At 39.4% G+C, this 22553-nt stretch overlaps 1 protein-coding gene across 3 annotated transcripts; it reads right to left on the bottom strand.

The window, feature by feature from the left end:
• Nucleotides 1-2695: 2695 nt before the first annotated feature.
• On the bottom strand, nt 2696-21026 carry TMEM237 (transmembrane protein 237). Of its 3 annotated transcripts, none has more exons than XM_032860069.1 (13): nt 20880-21026; nt 19082-19113; nt 18473-18483; nt 17378-17434; nt 16318-16458; nt 12376-12490; nt 11469-11626; nt 9542-9665; nt 9056-9247; nt 7077-7150; nt 6304-6397; nt 5327-5448; nt 2696-3326 (listed from the first exon to the last, which is right to left on the bottom strand). In XM_032860069.1, exons 1-13 carry the CDS (start codon nt 20916-20918, stop codon nt 3259-3261), a joined length of 1227 nt encoding a protein of 408 aa, XP_032715960.1. In that variant the 5' UTR covers nt 20919-21026; the 3' UTR covers nt 2696-3258. The 3 variants fall into 3 exon arrangements, 2 of the variants coding, with proteins under 2 accessions (XP_032715960.1, XP_032715961.1); XM_032860070.1 differs by lacking the exon at nt 20880-21026 and adding an exon at nt 20122-20155; XR_004382965.1 differs by lacking the exon at nt 6304-6397.
• Nucleotides 21027-22553: the final 1527 nt, after the last annotated feature.

Raw genomic sequence — 22553 nt, 5'->3', positions numbered from 1 at the left:
CATCTTGAGAGACAACTGGGGAAATTTGAGGATAGACTTTTATTAATGATACTGTGCTATGTAAACAAATATTCTTATTTTTGGAGAATGCATGCTTACATATTCCACTGCAGTGACATGATGGTACCAACTTACTTTCAAAAGATTTACCAAGAAAAGGGCGCCTGGGTGTCTCCGTCATTGAGTGTGTGGCTCTTGATTTCAGCTAAGGTCATGATCTTGGGGTTGTGGGGTTGAACCCCATGTTGGGCTCCATGCTAGGCAAAGGAGCCTGCTTGAGATTCTCTCTCTCCCTCTACTCCCTCCACCCCTGGTCTCTCTCACTCTTTAAAAAAAAAAAAAAAAAAAAAAAAAAAGATTTAGCAAGAACAAAAGGGGGGGGGGGTACACCAGGAAAAATAAATGAGCAAATGTGGCAAAATTTTAACAATTACTAAATCTAGGTTGTTTTATATTACAGTTGCCGTAACACTAGTCTTTCAACATTCTTACATTTGATAGTTTCCAAATGAAAAGCCCTCAGAGCTCTCACATGCATATGGCCCCTTTCTTGCCTCCATCTCCACCAGTAGAAATCCCATCCATCCCATAAAAGACATGCCCATACTCAATCTTACCCACAATACTTTTCTAGATTCTGTTTCTCCTGTGTCTATCATGTCTTCTGACTAGAAGTCTCTGGAAGGCAGGTAGTATGTTTTATTCATTTTCTCATATTTTTGTCCTCTCACAAACCTAGCAATTTGATTGAAATCAAATCATGCATCATAATTTAAGCTTTACATTTCGTAATTGATTATAAATGGTGATGTAGGCCAGAGGTCCCAAGTGCTGGTTAGTCTACTAGCTATTATCACAATCCTGGGACAGCTTTTAAAAAGTGGATTTCCGGCCTTACCTCAGACCTACTCAATCTGAATTTCTGGGGACAGGCCAAGGAGTCCCTATGTGTTGTTCTGCTTAGGGGAGTGGGGAGAGGTAGATATTAATTTCTGAATACCCTGCACCCCCCAAAAAACAAAAGCCTCACTGGGGATCTTGCTTGCTGACACCTCAGAAACTCCATTAAGCCACTCTACCGACATTTGATGCAAAGAGGTGAGGAAAAAAAGATGACTTTGAGCCACTTATGGAGACACGTAATTGGCAGTGAACTTCCTTAAAGTTTCCCAGTCATCACGGCCAAAGCTGCTCTTGATCCACTCATACAGGTCCACGAGAGTATGTACTCGCTGGGGTGATTGGGAGATTTGAAGTCCAGGTCATACTTCCCAGGCCTGAAGAATTTAAAGGCACTACGCCCATGCCAGGTACACTATCATCAACATAGCCCATGTTCCCCATCGCATTCCATAGGATCAAAACTTCCTTCAACCCTGTATTAACTTTCTACTGCTGCCCTAATAAATTCTGACAAATTTAGCAGGTTGAACAACACACACTGGCTATCTTAGCATTCTGTCCACCAGAAGTCTGACATGGGTCACAGTAAATAAAATCAAGGTGTCAGCAGGGCTAAATTTCTTTGTGGAGGTTCTAGGGGATCTGTTTCTTTGCTCATGTGGGATGTTGGCAAAATTCAGTTCCTTAAAGATATAGGACTGAGCCCACATCCATTTTCTTGCTGTCAGCCAAGGACTATTCTCAGCTTCTACAGATCCCCCACGTCCCTTGACTTGTGGCCCCCTCCTCCACCAAACGTTTTTACAACCTTGTTGACTATATTCCCTATGCTGTACGCTCTACCCCTGTGACTTACTTTGTAACTGGAAGTTTGTACCTCTTAATCCCCTTTATCTATTTCATCCATCCTCCCACCCATCTTCCCCTTGGGAAACCAGCAGTTTGTTCTCTGTATTTATGAGTCAGGTTTGTTGTTGTTGTTGTTTGGTCTTTGTTGTTTCTTAAATTCCACATGAGTGCAATCATAGAGTAATCATCTTTCTTTGACTCTTTTAATTTAGCATAATTCCCTGTAGGTCCATCCCTGTTGTTGCAAATGTTAAGATTTCATTCTTTTTTAAATGGCTGAGTGCTGTTCCGTTGTATGAATTTGGCACATCTTCTTTACCCGTTCATCTATGGTTGGATACTTGGACTGTTTCCATATCTTGGCTATTGTAAGCAATGCTGCGATATACATAGGGGTGCATGTATCTTTTCAAATTAGTGCTTCTGTTTTCTTTGGGCAAATACCCAACAGTGGAATTACTGGATCATAGGGTAGCTCCATTTTTAATTTTTTGAGGAACTTCCACAGTTTTCCAGTGGCTGCACTAGTTTGCATTCCCACCAACAGTACACAAGGGTTCCTTTTTCTCCACATCCTCTCCAGCACTTGTTATCCATTCTGATAGGTGTAAGGTGATTTCTCATTATGGTTTTGATTTGCATGTCCCTGATGATTAGTGATGCTGAGGAGCTTTTCACGTGTCTGTTGGCCATGTGTATGCCTTCTTTGGCAAAATATCTACTCAGATCTTCTACCCATTTTTAAATTGGATTAATTGTTTATTAGTGTTGAGTTGTATAAGTTCTTTATATATTTTGGATATTAACCCCTTATCAAATATATCAAATACTTGCAAATATCTTTTCCCATTCAGTAAGTTGCCCTTCCTTCTGTTGACAGTTCCCTTTGCTATGCAAAGGCTTTTTATTTTGGTGTAGTCCCAATATGAAACTTCTCAAACAGAAAAGGTATATTTTCTTTTTATTAGTCATGAAGTAAAGCATCTTTCAAGCTGAATTACATTATGCTTATTACATGATACGTAACCACAACCATCAAGCCAATCTGAAAAAAGATAAATTTCATATTTTAATTTATTCAGTAAGGAGACATTAAAAATAAAGGTCTCTTGCCCTCTTCTATCCTAGTCCCTAAATTTTATTTTTAAACCTGATGTATATTTTGTAACACTAAAGTAATGGCTGTTTCTGTAGTAGAGCTTTTTAAGATAATGATTATAAATGCAACTAATTTGAGAAAACAGGAAATAAACCCCTCACCTGCTGGTTTCTAGCTCATTACCTCCTTTCTCATTAAGATGATAATGCTAGAGAGATTAATGTTTGGTTATGAGTTGCAGACTCGAGTTTTAATATTTTCCATAATCTTGAGAAAATTTTCAGTACTATATAATCAAAAGATCAATCCCAAATATACCTGTACATATCTTATAAAAATACACTTAAAAACAAGAATAGGAAAAATTCTAAATACTGGGCCTTTACTACACTGCAGGTGAGCTGGCGTTACGAAGAGGCTTTGAGTCCTTTATCGTTTTCAGGATATTCTTCCACAGCAGAAGAGAACATCAACTCTGGGAGAGAAAATGAACAGATCATACTCAGAATGGTTTCCCAGTAACTCAAAAAGAATTTTACAGCTTCGTTTTAAAGTCTCTCAAAATATTGACATATTTAATATATATAATAGAAAGCCCTCAAGTACAAATAAGAATTCACAATAATGAAATCTGATTTAAAAGGTAGTGAATGAGAAATGTACAAGTCTGAATTTAAAAATGCTCAAGTTTTAAATGTAAACCACTGAAAAGTAAAACATATATAATGGAGACAAGATAATCACTCTTACCAGAAAATTTAAGTCACTTAGACAAGCCAGGTCACTAAACAGCGGAAAAGGTCTAACTCTGTAGTGCCCATGGCAATCTACAATGGAGGGACGGACGCAGAGCAAGCATGTGGAACTAACAAGAGGCGTGTGCCAGGATGTCTTAAATGTGTTATCCCACTTAATCACCACAACAACCCAATAAGCAAAGTGTTATCATCCTCAATTTATATTTACTCTTTTTATCTCCATGGAAATAAAATGTTATATGACTCACATGGCCCTAAAAGACAGCAGGATTCTGGAAATACTTAGTAAGTAACATGCGCTTTGTGATTTAGGCTCAGTACCACACATGCCCAGCTGGATCCAGCTTCAATCCCGAACACAGCACAGAATGGCTTATTAGCTGACATTTCTACATTTAAACTATTACTTAGCATACATGTGTAATTTACCAAAATACTAAGAAATATAGAAAAAGAAGACCCAAGGAATTTAATAAAAGAAATCCCTTTGACATAAATATTAGATGAAAAATTCTATGAATGACTAAAAACAATGCTACTAAGTGAAAACAAAAATAGCAAAATATGTATAAAGCCCAAGAGACTTAAAAAAAAAATACTTTAAATAAACCAGGGAATAAAGCAACAGAATATTCACTGGAGGAACATGAGAATTCTGATGCAAAAAGGAACATTCATGAATAAAAATACACCAGATTACGTCTTTTGTCTTCATTTTTACAAATGGAAATATTGGGATGATTCTCAATTCTAAGACTTCTGAGGTTGTAATTAGATGATCAAACTGCAGTGAAAGGCTCAAGATATTTAACCAATCAAGAATAAAATCATAACCAAAGTCCATAAAATACCAGAGACTCAAGGGTGAAACCGTGGAACATCTGCCAAGAAAACGAACGGACACCCCAAACACGAAGAGTTCTAAAGCAGCGCGCTCAAGGACTGTCGGTTCGCCCGGACAACTCCTCTCCTCCTGGCATTCCAAAAGGAGGCCAGGGACTAGGGATTAGTAAATCCCCGCTTCGACTGGGCACACTGAAGCTGGGATTACTAAATACTTCATTAGACAAGGAAGGGTGAAGAATTTGTGCCAAGTAGACAAGGAGGTAAGAATGAATACGGGTCTGACAAAGGCTGCATAGTTGAAGCATGATTTATTGCAAACTAAGAGATACTTTGATCAGAAGGAAACAAGGAGAAGCGAAGAGCAAAGACTCTACAAAATACCCCAAGGGTTCCAAGAAAAGAAATACCTCTGAAATATAAATATGCACACGGGTGATAGACTTTCTGTAAGTACTTTGAGGCTCCAGCCCTCCTAGACACTCTCTGTTTCTCTTGGCATTGTTTCACTACTTTAGTGTCACTTCTCTTAGATATTTTATTTTAAATACATCTTTGTTATCAGACTATCAATCTATATCCATTAAAAGGACATTTATAAAATCAACAGATTTCATGATATTCTCATATTATTTATTTTTATTTATTTATTTTTAAAAAGATTTAGTTGAGAGAGACAGGGTGCAAGTGTGCCCACAAGAGTGGGGGGGGGGGTACAGAAGGAGAGAAACTGACTCCCCACCGAGCACGGGCCCATCCAATAACCCCAAGATCGTGACCTGACCACTGAGATCAAAACCCAAGCTGAAATCAAGAGTCAGACACGTTCAATCAACTGAGCCACCCAGGCGCCCCACTATTTTTTCGTTAATACCTTCGCTAAGATCCATGCCTGGTCTATAAGACAAAAAAAGCCAAGAGAGTCCAACCAGAAGGGCCACCACCAGATTCACCACAATCCACGGCTGGAGAACCTGTTCCTCAACACCTGCTGCCCTAAAGGTATAGAAAATATTCATTAGAAATATCTGCATTTGGGTTCATATATTTAAATATAACTATTTAATGAAATTTAAAAAAGTAGCAGCCCTCACCTGGAGGTGATAACAAGTAAAGCATGAAATAAATATATCCTATATAATTTCCCTATAAAATAACTATACACAAACATACACACACACACACACACACGCGCGCGCGCACACACAACCATGGGGACAAAGGTTCAAAAGTTACTGAACTCTAAACAAATCTGCTTTATACATTGACAAAAGTGAAAATTTAGTATTGCCAAACAATTTTTCTAAGTTTCCCTTCCAAGTACTATGATGCTACTCATGCCCCTAGCCACTCCATCAAAAAACACTGGCCCTCTGAGTTTTGTGAACTGGACTCTCAACTCGCCTGTGAGCTTCATGACTGGCCACTGGTCTGCGGGGGACGGCTCTCCCTAGACTGCTCTCTTTCTGGCATTGCTTGGTTTTCAGACTCCGTTCCAGCCACCTACTCCCACTACTAGGGGATATTAGACCCCCTGACTGGGAGTGGGGGTAGAGGGCTTCTCCAGTTCATTATGTATGACTAGTCTTATAACCATAACTTAATAAACCTCAAACAGATTTTTATAAAAAGAATACATTTCATTAAAAATGCAGGTATAAGTAAAAATAGTTATCCACTAACCAATGTAATGGGTATTTTCTTGCCATAACTTTGGAAACAAAAACAGGGCCTCCGACATTACTTATAAATGAGAAATGTAAAAGAGTGAAGGATAAGAATAGTACCATTACTCCCATTGTTGCTGTTATTATTACCATCAACAATTGCTAATGCTATTGTGAATCTTACCAGAGGCTACCATTAACAGAAGAAGGTGTGTAAAGATGGATTCTGTCACTTGTCATTTGCTGACTCAGAGATAATATAAGAGCAGTAAAGTACACTGAGAAAAAGACAAATGAAATTACTAATAATGTATTTTTAACAACCTAGTTTATTTTGAATTTATAGATCACTGTAAGGTCAAAAATAATCTATACTTTGGGGGATGATGACAAAAGAAATTCATCTGATCAATTTCAATAAGTTAGCTAGCCTTCTCTTATCCTTAAAGAATATGGGTACAGAAGGGTATTTTGAGATGCTATTTTATCATTAGACATTACAAGAACCTAGAAGATATTTTAAGAAATTAAATGACTTACTCAAGGTCTTAAAACTAATTTTATTCCTATTCTCATAACTTAGAACAAAATGTATCCCAAATTATCAAAAAGATACAAAATAGAATTTGTTACTGAAATGCCATGTCAGTTGAATCTGTTTGATATCAAGCAGAAAATACAAAACCAAAATATTAAGAAATATAGAACAAATTCAACGTTTTTTTAACAAATTCAACTTTTAACAGTTATCTAGATCAACCTCTATAGAAAAATGATTCTATCAAAATTATGTCTATCATGTTTTTTTAACTGGAAATTCCACTGAACATCTGTAAGTAATGTTTATAAGTAGTAATAATATAAAATCATTCTAAAAGTAAAATTAAACTTTTCCTGGTTCAAAATTACAGTGTAATTCAAGTATTACACAATTATCAAATGAAAGTATTTACTCACAGAAAGATGCTAAAGCTGTTGGATCCAGGGCAAGGAAATTTCGGATCGCTACTGATGTTTTAGCAAAGTCGATCCTAGAAAATACAAATGCCTCTTGTCACATTGCACTGGTAAACTTCTCACAAAACTGTACTCCCTGGATTATAGTTTTTTCCCTCTCTATTTTTTTTTTTTTAAGATTTTATTTATGGATTTGACAGAGAGAGAGATCACAAGTAGGCAGACAGGCAGGCAGAGAGGGCAGGGGAAGCAGGCTCCCTGTGGAGCACCCTGAGATCATGACCTGAGCCGAAGGCAGAGGCCACATACGCTATTATTAAGCTTTAAGTAACTACAGTTTATACTAAATACACATGAAAGAACATCTTATTTACAAAAGCCACATAAAACATTTAACTAGATTAAGCCAACATTGTTTTGGAGTAAGACACTCTAAAGAAACAAATTAAACTTGATCTGCAAAATTTCTTCAGATTCTACCTCTATTACCCGTATCATCAGGCTCCAAGTTGCTATTTTTCTTAATGGGTTGAATTGTGTTCGCAAAGACATGATGAACTTCTAACCCCTTATTTGGAAATAGGGTCTCTGCAAATGTACTGAGTTAAGATGAGGTCATTTGAAGGCCCTAATTCAATACAACTGGTGTCCTTAGAAGAAGAGACACACAGGAAGACCACTGTATGACAACAAAGACAGAGGCTGGAGTGATGCACCCACAAACCAAGGAAATCCAAAGATAGCCAGCAACCTGGAGTTCAGGAAAGGCCTGGAAGAGACTCTCCCACCAGCCCTCCAGAAAGGAACCAACCTGGCCAACACCTTAATTTCAGACTTCTAGCCTCCAGACTGAGAATAAATTCCTGTTGCTTTCAGCCACCCAGTTTGGAGTACAGTTGGCCCTTAAACCACACAGGTTTGAACTGCATAGGTCTACTTATATGCAGATTTTTTTCAATAAATATAGCGCAGTACTGTAAAGGTATTTCTCTTCCTTATGATTTTCTTAATTTTTTTCAGGCTTACTTTTTAATTTCTTTTAAATATTTATTTGAGAGAGAGCAAGCATGCAGGCACTGTGTGCACACCAGTGTGACAACGGGCAGAGGGGGAAAGAGAATCCTTGAGCCCAACGTGTAGCTCGATCCCAGAATCCTGAGATCATAACCTGAGCTGAAATCAAGAGCCAGCTGCTTAAACTGAGCCACCCAGGCACCCTCTAGCTTACCTTTTTAGAAGAATAGAGTATATAACACATATAGTACACAAAATACGTGGTAATTGACTATTTATGCTATTAGTAAGGTTACTGGTCAACAGTAGGCTATTAAGTTCTGAGGGAGTCAAAAGTTATATATGAATTTATGACTTGCAGGAGGTCGGCGCACCTAACCCGTGCGATGTTCAAGGGCCAACTGTACTTCATTACAGAAGCCCTAGAAAACTCATTCAAGGGGCACCTGGGTGGCTTAGTAGGTTGGGCCTCTGCCTTCGGCTCAGGTCATGATCCCACGGTCCTGGGATCGAGCCCTGCATCGGGCTCTCTGCTCGGCGAGGAGCCTGCTTCCTCCTCTCTCTCTCTGCCTGCCTCTCTGCCTGCTTGTGATCTGTCAAGTAAATAAATAAAATCTTTAAAACAACAACAACAACAACAACTCATTCAATACCGACGGTCTCACCTATACCTGATTCAGATGATTTAGAAGATGCTATTTGGGGTTATTTTCATTGATTAAATTTGGATGAAATTTTAGACTTAGAGTTGATGCTGGAATGGGTTTGGATTTTAAGGATGCTTTCTGAGTATTCCCACCCCCTCCGCCCCCAACAATCAGAAACAGACTGGTTTTAAAATAAAGTCAAAATAATATTAACATATTATAATTCTATTCTGAAGACTGTCATAGTCAGGGACATATTTTGTTCAACATTTCCACCTGAAGAAAAGTTAGAGGGATGTATAGTCACAACAGTCTTACCTGTCAAAAGTTGAAACTGTACTTAGAGCTAAAAGCAAGTAGAGAAGACTCTGGAATGGATATGCTAAGGACTTGTACTGTTGCAGAAGGTTGGAGAGGTTAGAAAGCTGATCTCCTGCTAGAACATATATGAAAACAATGTTCCACACAGCACAGCCAGCCAAGAAGCCGTGAGAGAAGAGACCAATCATCCTGAGTGGAAAAGGGTTTAATTATTATACATGTATTACTAAAGTAAAAAGCTAAAATATTTTTTAAATCTCTTCAAATATAAGAATAAAACTCAACATTTCAAAAAAGTAAAAACAAGCCTTTTCCTAGTATGACACTGACAGGCAGAAGATTTAACTACAATTAAATGTGTTTCAAAATACACCTATTGACTATTTTAAGTTGTCAGTTTTTTTTTTTTAACAATATTGGGCAATCAACACCTTAAAAGAAAAATGAGAGAACATTTGTTTTAAGTCCAACAAAAGCAGCCACCTGAAGGCCCGGTGGACCGAGAGTGCGACATCTCTGGTCGTCCAGGAAAGCTTCATGTCCATCGACACCTCTATATTTTCTGTGGTCTTTATCAACTCTGAACGATCAGCAGCCTGGAATCGCCCTAAGTACACATTACACAATTATTAACAACTAGCAAGAGACAACCCTGGCCCTGTTTTTATCTTATTTCACACCGTTAGAACCCTGGGACTGAGATTTTGCTGTTTTCTATCTAAAAATTCTCCCTGATCCCGTACCAATTTGAGAAGTCTCTTTTCTTATACTATCTTTTTATCTTTAGGGAAAATAAAGTCCACATACTTTCCTCTCATCCCAAAACAGATGTTAAAGTAACAGTTTTAGAAATCAATTATATTTAATGAAATACAGTAAGGAACTTCCCACTCAGAACAAAGTCTGGAAATCTTTAACATGACATAATCTACAGAAGTCTAATTTTGAGACTTTGGAAGTTTATTAAAGTTTAAATGTCAACATGACAAAGATAAGTCGATGTCTGAAAACCTTCAAATTTCTTAGGAAAAGATGCCAGTGTGTGCGGCATGGCATTCTGTGATGACAGAGAAGAAAAAGGTTGTTTCACAAACTTGAGAAGACTGTTGTGACAAGTATCAGTCCAAGTGCCAGCATAGCCGCCCCATGTGCACAGAGCTTCCCCCTTGTACCGGTCACGAGGTTCCTTCTTGCAGATCTACCAATGGACCTCAGGAAGCAGGGAAGGTTCCATTTCAATTACCTTTGCCAAATCTGGCTGCCAAGTATTTGGGAGGATGAAAGAGGTGTAACACCTAATTTTCCCTAAGAAAAGACAACTTCTGGGCAGACAACAGGTGTCTTTTATGTGGTCAGTTACTCCAGTAGAGAAGTTGCTGAGCTGAGGCAAACAAGAGTAAAAATGAAGACTGAATGACGCTGCTTAGTAAACAGGCTATAAAAAAATAGATATTGCTTAAAAATGAGGACTGAGTGATATGGCTTAAAACAGAAGTAAATTAAATAGCAACACAATATACTAGTCAAGCATGTGACCAGAAGCCATGAAACCTCCACTCAAGTCCCAGTTCCTCACTAACCAACTATGAGACCCTGGCGAAGGCAGCCTCCAGGGATCAGAAGTTTCTCATTGGCCAAGAACTTGAAGATCCCTTAGATGACATCTTACAGAACAAAAATTCTAAAATGGTATAGATGAAATCGAAATTGTAAATTTTTAGAACTAATGTTTATGGCTCATTGAGTTCTTTAGGCAGCATACTCATAGTATATCCATGGGATACATATGGTCATAATCATGTTTATGTATGTTTTTCTTAAACACTGGAAATCAATCTTATAATCCATGCACACTATACAATGTCAGAACTACCTTCCAAAAGAATCTGGAGCTATAAGGTTGTAATTCTTATTTAATATTGTAATACCATCATGTATCTTCTCTCATTTATTTTTAGTTATAAAATTTGTATCATTACCTGCCCCCCCACACCACTAAATCACCCACAATCCCATAACCCAGAAATAACCAGCATTAATATTTTGGCACATTTGCTTCTAGTCTTTTGTCCTACACATTTTTCTGTAGTTGAGATCAAACTACGTATGTGTGTGTTTTTCATAAAATCTTCCTATGAAATGAAAAATTCTCCCTAAACATTATTTTTAATGGTGCAGATTTTATTCTATAAATATACCATACCTGACTGAAATCATACGCCTTCTATTTTATATTTATGTTGTTTCCAGTTTTCACTCTCAAGAATATGATGATCAGCTTTGTGTATAAATTTTTGTCCCTATCTTTATTTTATCCCTAATTCAGATCTCCAGAAATATAATTCCTAAATCAAAGGATATCCTTGTGTAAATCCCAGAAAGCTCATGCTCCAAAACTGGAATGACTTACGGCTTTTTTCCACAAACACTTTGCCTACAGGCTGGCTAACCCCAGTGGGTGCAGTGAATACGGACTGTTGTTCTGGGCCACTTCGCTCGTCAGTAATTATGTCTTCATCTTCAACGCCTAGTTCATTTGCATACTGTAATTCTGCTGGCTGGGTTTTCCTGTCATCAGGAAGAATGTAAAAAAAACGGATTATTGTTGAATTTTTACAGACCCCCATACCTGTAAAAGAGCCCTGGACTTGGGAGTCGAGAAATTTGGTTTTTACTTAAATGGATCTGTTTTTAACTGTTATGTGCAGCAAGTCACATACATTCATGTGGGCCTCAGTTTTCTCATCTGGAAAATGAAGTGACTGAATTAGATTTATAAGGTTCTTTCTAAACTTAAAATGGTAGGATTCTATATAAATATTGATCACAATATACAGGGTTATTTCTAAATACAAACCATAGTGTTATATAACACTATATAACTCGGAGTGTACTTTTTTAAACTATGCCATTCTATTTTACCCACAACTTAATTTTCTATACTAAAATACAATTTTATTTATTGTTGAAATAATCATAACCTGAATTCTATTAATATCAGAAAATATATCACAATAGCCTACTTTATTAACATTACCTTCAAATTTCAGTATCTTTTGTATTTAATTTTTGCTACTTATGTAATATTTTCTCTTGATGTTCCTCTTTTTGAGAGAGCTCCTAGGGTCCTTAATTAAATACACTATCTTACTTCTTCGGTTGCTTACTCTCCTCAAATTTATCATTAGTTGGTTTAACTGATATTTTTGTAATCCCACTTACCTTAGAGTATTTAATAAGACTTAATCAAAAAGTACCTCTGAATTAAGTAGCACAGTATCCCTGGAGAATATTTAAAAGAACAAATAAATTCTTACTTTGTCTTCCTTCGAGGTTTTTGAGTAACTGTCTCTTCAGCCGGCTCCACATCAGTACCATTTTCATTTCGTAATAAAGATGAAGTCTTCTTTTGGGTTAAGGAAGTCTCCAATTCTGAAAATAAAGTAGATTAAATTTTCAAATGACTATCATGTAAAAAGAAAGTAATATATAAAACTTTTATGACAAGGTAACTTTAAAAATTTTAATTAGGCCCAAATTTTTTCACCACTTTACTAATTTTTATAATTTTATACCTCTAAACACCAAAAAATTGAAATTATAATGCCAAAAAATATAGAAAAAATTAAATAATCCAACACCCAGAGCACTGGGAGAGACCCCAGATAACCTGCAGTTCACCCAAAGGACTCATGGGACTCAGAAGTCATTACACTCACAAGTCCTTACAGTCAGTTACAATTATTAGAGGGAAATGACATAAAACATAATCAGCAAAAGGAAAAGGCATATGGAGCCAAGTCCAGGGGAAACCAGGTATAAGCTTCCAAGAGTCCATTAATGGAGTCACACAGGATGCGCTAATTCCTCCAGCAACAAGCTGACATGTGTGACACTTTCTCTACCAGGGAAGTTCATTACAAACTCGGCACCCAAGGCTTTTATTGGCACCTAAACACAGAGGCACCCCCTGCCTCACACATACCAAAATTCCAGACTCCCAGAAGCAAAGCAGGTGTTCAGCATAAATCATATTGGGTACACAAGTGCACAGTAAGTCGCTCTTATAATTAGGGAAGTTTTATATCAGTGTAGAAACTATTTACCAGCCAAGTTCCAGAAGCCAGTAAAGAGGCAGCCTTGCATGCAGGCCCTTCTAATGAGAGCAGCTTCAGGCCTGCTATGTTAACTCTTTCTGAGCACAGGGTATCAAGTTTAAGTAAGTCAATGGAGACTCCTCAGATGCTAGCTAATTCCTCCAACCTGAAAATACTGGCAATGGCTTCCTGGAATGTCCTCAAAGCCCCCAGAATTCTATTTTAATAAAACACTTACAGCTAAAATTGGAAATACAATAGAAGTTGAGCCTACCATAGTCATCCCAGAACAAAACAAAGTAAAACTAAAAACACAGAAATCTATAAAGCTCTACCTGCACAGGTGGGTGCATTCTGGAATGACCATGACAGGTGCTCTTTGGCCCAGAACTTAATTGGGTCCTGAATTTTCTAAAAATGGTCAACTCACTTCTGTAAATACATTTTTTCATAAATTGTGAAACTAGGTACTGGTAGCCATCTTGATTTTCACATTCGTACCCTCACTGAATTAACTAAGATGGTAGTTTTAATTCAACTATATTTACTGCCAGTAATGAAATAAATGATAGAAATAAATCATAAAACTATCTGAGCATCATTTCTCTCTTCTTCCTCTCTTCTGCCCAGGCACTGGAGTATCCCATTTCAGCTTGCCTCTAAAAACTGAGCTCCATTCTATGGACTTTCCAGTTTCTGCCCTCTCTTCCTGTAATTCTTTCATCCAATCAGGACTCACTATTTTCTAAGAGGCTAAGTAACTGGTCAGGGAAATTATTTTGTAACAAATCATTCATCAGGGACTGATGTTAGCAGGAAAGAGCTAATCTCCCAATCTTTATTCCTTCTCTTTATTTTACTCTAATGAAACCCACTGTCTTCTAATTACTATAAAAGTCATAATGCTCAGTGTATGAAAAATTAATAAACTATAAATGAAGAAAGGAAGACAATAAAAATCATCCCTAGGGGCACCTGAGTGGCTCAGTCAGTTAAGTGTCTGCCTTCGGCTCACATGATTCCAGGGTCCTGGGATAGAGCCCCGCAACAAGCTCCCTGCTTAGCTGGGAGACTGCATCATCCCTCTCCCTCTGTTGCTGCCCCTGCTTGTGCTCCCTGTCAAGTAAATAAATCTTTTAAAAAAAAATCATCCCTGGGGCACCTGGGTGGCTCAGTGGGTTAAGCCGCTGCCTTCGGCTCAGGTCATGATCTCAGGGTCCTGGGATCGAGTCCCGCATCGGGCTCTCTGCTCAGCAGGGAGCCTGCTTCCCTCTCTCTCTCTCTGCCTGCCTCTCCGTCTACTTGTGATCTCTCTCTGTCAAATAAATAAATAAAAATATAAAAAAAAAAAAATCATCCCTAATTCTTCCTTCCAAAAAAATCTAACGCTGTCAACACTTTGCTATATTCTTCCATTGTTTTTACTATATATATGGATGCATATACATGTGTTCTGGGTAGAACTGTGTCCCCCCTGAGAGGTATGATCAAGTCCTAACCCCCAGTCCCTGTGAATGAGACTTCATTTGGAAACAGGGTCTCTGAAGCTATAATCAATTTAGGGTGAGATCATGGTGGATTAGTATGGGCCTGAAATCTAATGACTTGTATCCTTACAAGAAGAGCAAAATATGGGGGCACCTGGGTGGCACAGTTGGTTAAGCAGCTGACTCTTGGTTTTGGCTCAGGTCGTGATCTCAGCATCACAAGATTAAGCCCTGTATCAGGCTACACGCTCAACACGAAGACCGCTTAAGACTCTCTCCTTCTCCCTTTGCCCCTCCCACTGCATGTACACATGCACTCTCTCCCTCAAATAAATAAATCTTAAAAAAAAAAAAAAGAGAGAGAGCAAGATATGGACACAGAAGCACATGGAAGCATGTGAAGACAGAGGTACAAAATGGGGTTAAACTGCCACAAGCCAAAGAACAGCAAGGACTGCCAACAAGCACCAGAAGCTAGAAGAGGCGAAGACGGATTCTTTCCTAGAGCCTTCAGAGGGAGAGTGGTCCTGCGGACACCTTGATGTCAGACTTCTTTCCTGTCAGACAATAAATTTCTGTTGTTTTAAGTTACTCTGTTAGTGATAATTTCTTATGGCACCTGGGAAATTAATATAACATATTTTATAAAAATAGGATCCTTAAAAAAAAGATCCATTGATATATACTATTATATGTGGATGATGACTCAACAGTACGTTACTTATGGTTTTCTACGTCACTATTTCACCTTAATCCTTCTAACGGGGGACGCCTGGGTGGCTCCGTTGGTTAAGAATCTGCCTTTGGCTCAGGTCATGATCCCGGGAGCCTGGGACCGAGTCCTACATCGGGCTCCCCACTCGGCAGGGAACCTGCTTATCTCTCTCCCTCTCCCTCTGTGTGTGCTCTCTCTAGCTCTCACTCTCTCTCAAATAAATATATATATTTAAAACAAAAACAAAACAACAAAACAAAAAACAATCCTTTTAACAGGTGCTTTGTTTCTATTAAATAGATATGACTTACTTAGCCAGTATCACTTTGTTAGCTATTATTGGTTATTACCAGTTTCTACTCTTATAAATAATGTTGCAGTCAACATCCTTTAATTATGGTAGCTATTGTCATTACTTCTATTCCTAAAAGTTCAGACAGGTTATACCAATTTATGCTCCTATCTGCAGTATACAAATGTACTCCTTTCGCATCAACACTTACCTAACACTTTTGAATTTTATATGCTGAAAAAACCATTATCAATTGATGGTGTTTTGTTTACCTTGTGAGTAGTGCCTGGGACAATGTAAGATTCAATAAATGATGACTATTCTTTCTTTGTATTATTGTTAATACTGGAGCTAGCCTTACCCCACCGATCTGAAATGTCCATTTTGATCATATACTAAATTTTTATACGCACGAAGTTCTGAACTTTCTCTTTTAATTCTGAATTTGTATCCCTTCCCTCACAATATATGGACATATGACCAAAAGAGACCGCCTACAGTGTTCTTGACTTAAACTATTGGAGTTTCTCTAATAGTAAAAATTTTAATTAAAAACAAACAAACAAACAAAGGGGTGTGGGTGGGGAAGAATGGGAACAGAGAAGTTTTTAATCATACCCCCCAAATCACAGCTACTATTACAACCTAACCTTGGTTTCTTCACATACCAAGAGGCAGCCTCGACCTCTTCTGTCTCCTTTGAACAGGAGCTTCTTCTGGATGCTCTGTGGATTCTTTAGTTGGCGGCTCACTGTCCTCAGATGGCCTGTGAACAGCAATCTGAACAAGGCCTTCCAAAGAAGCACTACCTACAGAAAAGCAGAGTGGGGAAACACAGAACCATTTGAGCAGAGATCACTAAGCCTCAAAAAGATGAAAAAAAGGGATCCGGAATGCGTCCTAAATGATGATTAACTTTGTTAACTCTTTGCCTATAAGAATTGGTCTCAACCCACACTTGTATCACATTTTAAGTTATAATAAATTCAGTACTTGCTACATCAAATCAACCATCAAAGTTTCTTTCTACTATATCACTACATACAAATCCTGATATTTTCGCATCTTAAGACTTGTAAGAGGCAGCAGGTAGAGTGAAAGGACCAGTTAGAACTGAGTGAGGTTTCAAGCCTGAGTGACCAGGAGAGTGGGAAATTCTATTAACAGAAATCTGTGAGAGGTAAAAACTGATATACTGCTGAAGGTAATGATTTGGAACATGCTGAGTTTAAGTTACCGATAAAACATCCAGGATTACTAGTGGATTAACAAAGACAAAAAGAAGTTCACAGAACCTTTAATACCTGGATGATATGGCCCTGCCTTCAGACTCTTGCTCTAATGAAGAAATTGTTCTGACTAAAATGAGGGATCCAAGGACCTTGTGTCCAGTATCCCATTCAAAGGTCTGGAACCAATCATAGCCTAAGACAATTTATGTTGTCTAGGGATTAAGGACCAAAGAGTCCACAAATGGTATAGAAGTAAGAGTTTCAGTGGCATAATCCTTTTTTCCATGAATGCCTCTAGACACCCTTCAGGCTGTCCACAACCTTAGTCCTCACCAGCACTAGGAATCCCATTACTTTAAGCTGACCTTGATTCTGTCCTCAACAGAGCAGTGACTTGGGACTGCTGGGGCCTTGCTTCTCCCTGATCTGTGATATCTGTCATTCCTGAAGTCCTGGAAAGACTTGTGATCCCACACCAAAAAGAGCAACATCTTACCTGGTGTATTCTTTGGTTTTGGCTTCTTTTTCTTAGGACGACTAAGTGGAATATCACCTATAAAACAGGAAAAAAACAACAGAAAAGTCTGCCTAAAATTCGATGCAGAAAACAGTCAAAAGGAACTTTTAGTAGGGAAGACCCTTTCCTCTCTTCCCTAGGTCCAGCCAACTTTAGGTCTTTAGGTCTCTCTTCCCTAGGTCCAGCCTACACATTAGAGGAAGAAGACAAGAAAATGACAAATTCAGGGGGTGCCTGGCTGGCCTAGTTGGTAGAGCAAGTGACTCTTAATCTCAGAGTCCAGGGTTCAAGCCCCATATTGGGCATAGAGCCTACTCCAAAAAAAAAAAAAAAAAAAAAAAAAGAAGAAGAAGAAGAAGAAATTGACAGTCAAAGAAAGCCTAAAGCTAGGTGCCAGTAGCTCAATGCTGGTCAGTAATATTAGAAACTGTGACATTTCTAGTATCAGAAAAGTGGGCTCACAAAATACTCATCTGATCCCCTACACTTCCCAGCCCTCTTGCACGTAGATGTGGAGGCCTGTGACTGGTTTGGGCCATATACTGTGAACAGAAGCAATCTGCCAAAACATTGAAAGAGCCAGATTTTTCTTCCTTTGCTGAAGCATGATAAGATGGCAGAAGCACAGAATGAAAGCAGCCTGAATCACTACAGCATTAGTGAAGAGTGGTGAAAGGCAGCTGCCCTGGATTGCTGCCACAGTGAACCCTGCATTAACCAGAAATAACCTTGTATGATATTAAGTTGGAGATTTTGAGGCTAATATAGCATAACCCAGTCCATCCTGATTAAATGACAAAAGAAAATCTTGTCTCTATTATAGAACTATAAATTAGCCAGTCGTTATGTTCTAGGTGACTCCATTCAAGAATGAGTCAAATATCAATCTTACAACTAGTGTTATATATCAACCCTCATTTAAAAAAAGGGAGTCATAAGAGATTATTTTGATAAAAGAATATTGCAATATTATAAATTATACCATTCAGATTCAACTTTAAGAAAAACATTAAGAAAAAAATTAATTTTTGAACTCCAAATTTTAAGTTTTACATTAAGAGTGAACTAACTCACCTTGATTAGCACTTTATATGCCACCGACCCAATTTAATTAGGAAAAGACAAAAAAAAGAAACTATTAATTAGAAATCTATATTGTCAGACTGATAATTGATGTCATTATTAATTTAAAATAAAATAAGCTTTCACACAGCTAGTTTATAAACTAGCTTATTCTTTATAAGTAAAAAGCTCATAAAGCTACTAACAAAATAATCCTAATATTTTCTGAACTTACATATACATATTTCCTACTGTCTATTCATAAAGTGGATTAAGCAGATTAAGAATTCTTATTTTGTCACTGATTAAAATCAGCTTAAGCTCTGAGGAAACTATTCTAGCAAACAAAAGAGGATCAAAAGTCTGATAAACAAGACATTAAAACATTCAGAATGGATCCATTATCTTACTATGTTGACATTCAGGCTTTGAAACAAAACATTTAATTACAACCATTATCCTAATATTCAAGGATTTTTTTTTTACCTTTAAACTTTTAGGAAGACTTTTCAAGAAGTCTTTTCTGAATTATTATAATTTTGCAATACTAGTCAATTTTTTCACTTTATTCATTTTGCATTTTTAAAACTCAATAATAAAATTACTGTAACTTATTTTTACCTTGGCACAGGTGGAAGGGCTCGTGGAGGACGCTACGGGGAGAAGAAAATTATAAGTAAAAGTCTCAGAACATCTTTACTTCATTACATCAAATCTTTTGCTAACCCTGTTCATCAAATGAAACCTAGGAAGTACTTATGAGAATCAGATGGGCAATTCTAAACTTGTCCTACCATTTCTAAATTTCATATAAAATCCCTTCCTTCCTACACTCCTTTCTATCCAGAGGCCAGGCTCTGTTCTAAGGACTACAGATACATTAATGAACAAAATAAAGAAATCCCTGCTTTTATGGTAATTCCGTTGTACTGATTAAGTATTAGAAGATATAAACGCGCGCACACGCGCGCACACACACACACACAAATGAGGATGTGGAGTGCTTCTTCAGTTTAGGGAAAGTCTCTCAGAGATATTTGAGCTGAGGCCTGAATAAGGAAGGAGAAGAAAGACAAAGGGGAGCAAATACAAAGCCTTTCAGGAGAGATAAAAGGTTTCAGATAAAAGGCCAGTAAGGCTGTGGCACAGTTACCAAGGGTAGGCAGGGGCCAGATAAATTAGGCTCTTGAAGACAAAAGAGGAAGATTCCAGATTTTGTTTTAATTCAATAAGAAGCCAACGGAGGTTTTAAACCACACAGTAACATACTTTAAAAAAAAAAAAAAAAACCACTGTGAATACAGCATGAGGAATGCGTTTTAGGGCAGAGAATTAAAAAAAACATACACCTTACAAATGATACTTTACATGAAAATTTGTGTTTGCAGTTCAGAGAGATTACAGTTGAGAAGCATTCTGAAATCTTTCAAAATAAAATACTAACAGAAATGCCTTGAAATCCGTTTAATGTTCCAAGTGTCTCATGCTGCTTGCAGAGGACACGGACTCAAAAGGGTTCCACACGACACTTAACCATTTCAAAAGTCCCGCAAAAATGACGTGTCACCCGGCCACAAGGACAACCTTTGAGCCCTCAAAAGTCGGAAGGCTCACCTGAACCCAAAATCCTAATGATTCAACTCTAACTAAGGCTCGCTTACCACCTGCTTCTTTCCCATTTTGTCTAAAGCCGCGCTTCCCGGCAGCCGCCGGCCGCCAAGCGCCGGGAGTGCGCAGCCCGCCTCCCGCCGGCTCCTGCCCGGCCGGCCGCGCGCAGGCGCTGTGCGTCATCGGACTGCGCGGCACTGGCGGCGGCGGCGCTCCGCCCCTTCCCTGCAAGAGGCGGGTGAGCGCTCGCTGTGGGAGCTGGTTGCGCCTCTGCGGTCTAGCTCTTCGGGAAAGGGGACGTCGGAGTCGGGGCTGACATGCCCGGGAAGAGAGATTCCAGGGGGCGTCGGGGAGCAACCACGGTTCTACCCATGGTTTCCCAAGTGGCTGCAGTGATGGGTTCGAGGGAGGCGGGAAAAGACCATGATGAAAAGCCTCCACTCGGAAACTGCGGTCTCTTTCCTGGGTGGCTAAACGCCCACGGGAGAGTCTGCAGGGCAGGCCTAGCTGGCTGTCCCGGAACACCCGGGGGCGGGGAAGGCGACCAGGAGAGGCGTCGTCATAGCAACACGGACCTCAGGCCCCCGGCAACTTCACGCCCGGGTCCTGGCTTCGGAACGAACTTGAAGCGCCCGCTCGGGTGCAAGCCTGTGAGCACCGACGGGGCGGACGCGCAGACGCCACGAGCGGGGCTCTCCCTCTGCGACCCCCAGCCCTGCGCACCGGCCCCGCCCCGGGGGCAACTGAGGCGTTAGGGCAGCACCCTCCGCCTCCGCCACTTCCCGTGGCCGAAGCGCCCCTCACCGCTCACCGGGAGGGCCTCCAGCCGAAGCCCCGAGTCCGCCCTCATGGCGCTCTCCCCGCCGGCCTCTGTCAGCGCAACCGCCGTCGCCCCGAGCCTGGCTCCCCGCGCCCCCGCCTCCGGGAGCTGCGAGAGGCGGGGACGTGCCCGCGTCGGGTTAGGCTGCGGCTCGGGGACCAGCTCTCCGCCGGGCCAAGCCCCGCCCTCCGAGGCGTCAGAGTTAGGGAGGCGCCGGGTTAGCCCAGCGGAAGCTTCTCGGAATCGCTCTTTTCCAGCGGTGACGTAATGAATCAGGGAGGCCGTCGAGGGCGGGGAGACTAGGTACAGCTAAAATCCAAGCCTGCAGCTGGTACCGAGAACGGACGGTCAGCAAGGCCAGGAATGCGTGGAAGAACCAGGAGCTGATAATCACTAGAACCAGAAGGTCTGGAAGGCTAAAGATCAATTAAACTCCTTTAAAAGGAAGGACTTGTGGAGCAAACTGTCAGATTCTCCAGACGCTGACTCTTCTATGCCTGACTGCATTCGAAAGGCAAGCTGCCGGCTAATCGCTACAAGAGACCCTTCCACTGCGTGAACATAATAAGCCGTAAGCACCCAGCTGACCCCTACCAGACTGAGTTTTCCTCCAACTAGGCACTCACTGACTGACTTGGCGTTTGGTTCTGTTAACTTCTTACCCTGTATCTCGTTTATTGTGTGACTTTGTATTTCTTGTGAAGCCAAGTTAAACGGGCAGTGAAATGTCATTCAATATGGAATCCTACACCTGTCAAAATTCTGTAAACCTGCTTTCTGAATGAATAAAGCTGACATTGTGGAAAGACGCAACTCATGCACTGCCTTTGTAGGGTGCTAGAGACGCCCCCCAACCCCCAAGCTCAATCTTTCAGGATGGGTATATATTGACACAGACAAATAACAGATTTCTTCCAATTGTGTGTGTGTCTGCCTGTCTGTGTTGATACAGGCAGTTCTCAAAATTTCGCCAATTGCTTATCCTCCATCTCTGTAAATCAAGCTTGGAAAAGCTTTTTCTCAAAACAACATACATCAAATCCAAGTTCATGTATTATTAAAAGTGACCTAATTTTCTTTGGTTGGGTTTGGGGGGGGTTGGGTTTAATTTTTTTTTTTTAATAACCACTTTAAGCAAAAAATAAAAAAAATTTTTGAAGTATGCACTTTGTTTTATAGTTAAGAAAGAGATTGGAGGGGTAGAGGGATGGTGTGGGTATGGGGAACATTAGAGAATGATGCAGAAGACAGATACAGGGGTAGCAAGATTGACTGGAAGTCTCAAGACCTAGGAAAGAAAAAAAAAAAGACTTCCTGGAATAGCATTCTCATCTTATGCTTTTCTCAGATAGGAGTCTCTAGGACTAAAGTTAATTGCCCTTTCCTAATTTAGGCATGACATGGATATTGGCTTTTAGGCAAATTAATGATTGTTACAATTCTGATCAGAAGAATAAATTTTTCCTTGTAGAACTGATGTATAAATGATGACGGCAGTGCCATTTCTATAAATTTTCATGTTAGATGTGAAATGTGTACATTAACTCTTTTTTCTTAGTCAGTCAAGTAGGCACTTTTTGGAAAAGCCATTTTCATAAAACAGAAATTTCATGAGGTTAAATACAGTTTCTGGAATTAAGTACTACTTATTTTATTTAGGGAAGC

Source organism: Lontra canadensis, unplaced genomic scaffold (genome assembly GCF_010015895.1).
Source record: "Lontra canadensis isolate GAN:19392208 unplaced genomic scaffold, GSC_riverotter_1.0 scaffold18, whole genome shotgun sequence".
Classification (NCBI taxonomy): domain Eukaryota; kingdom Metazoa; phylum Chordata; class Mammalia; order Carnivora; family Mustelidae; genus Lontra; species Lontra canadensis.
Note: the sequence above shows the minus strand (reverse complement) of the source record. Positions and strands in the feature narration are given on the sequence as shown.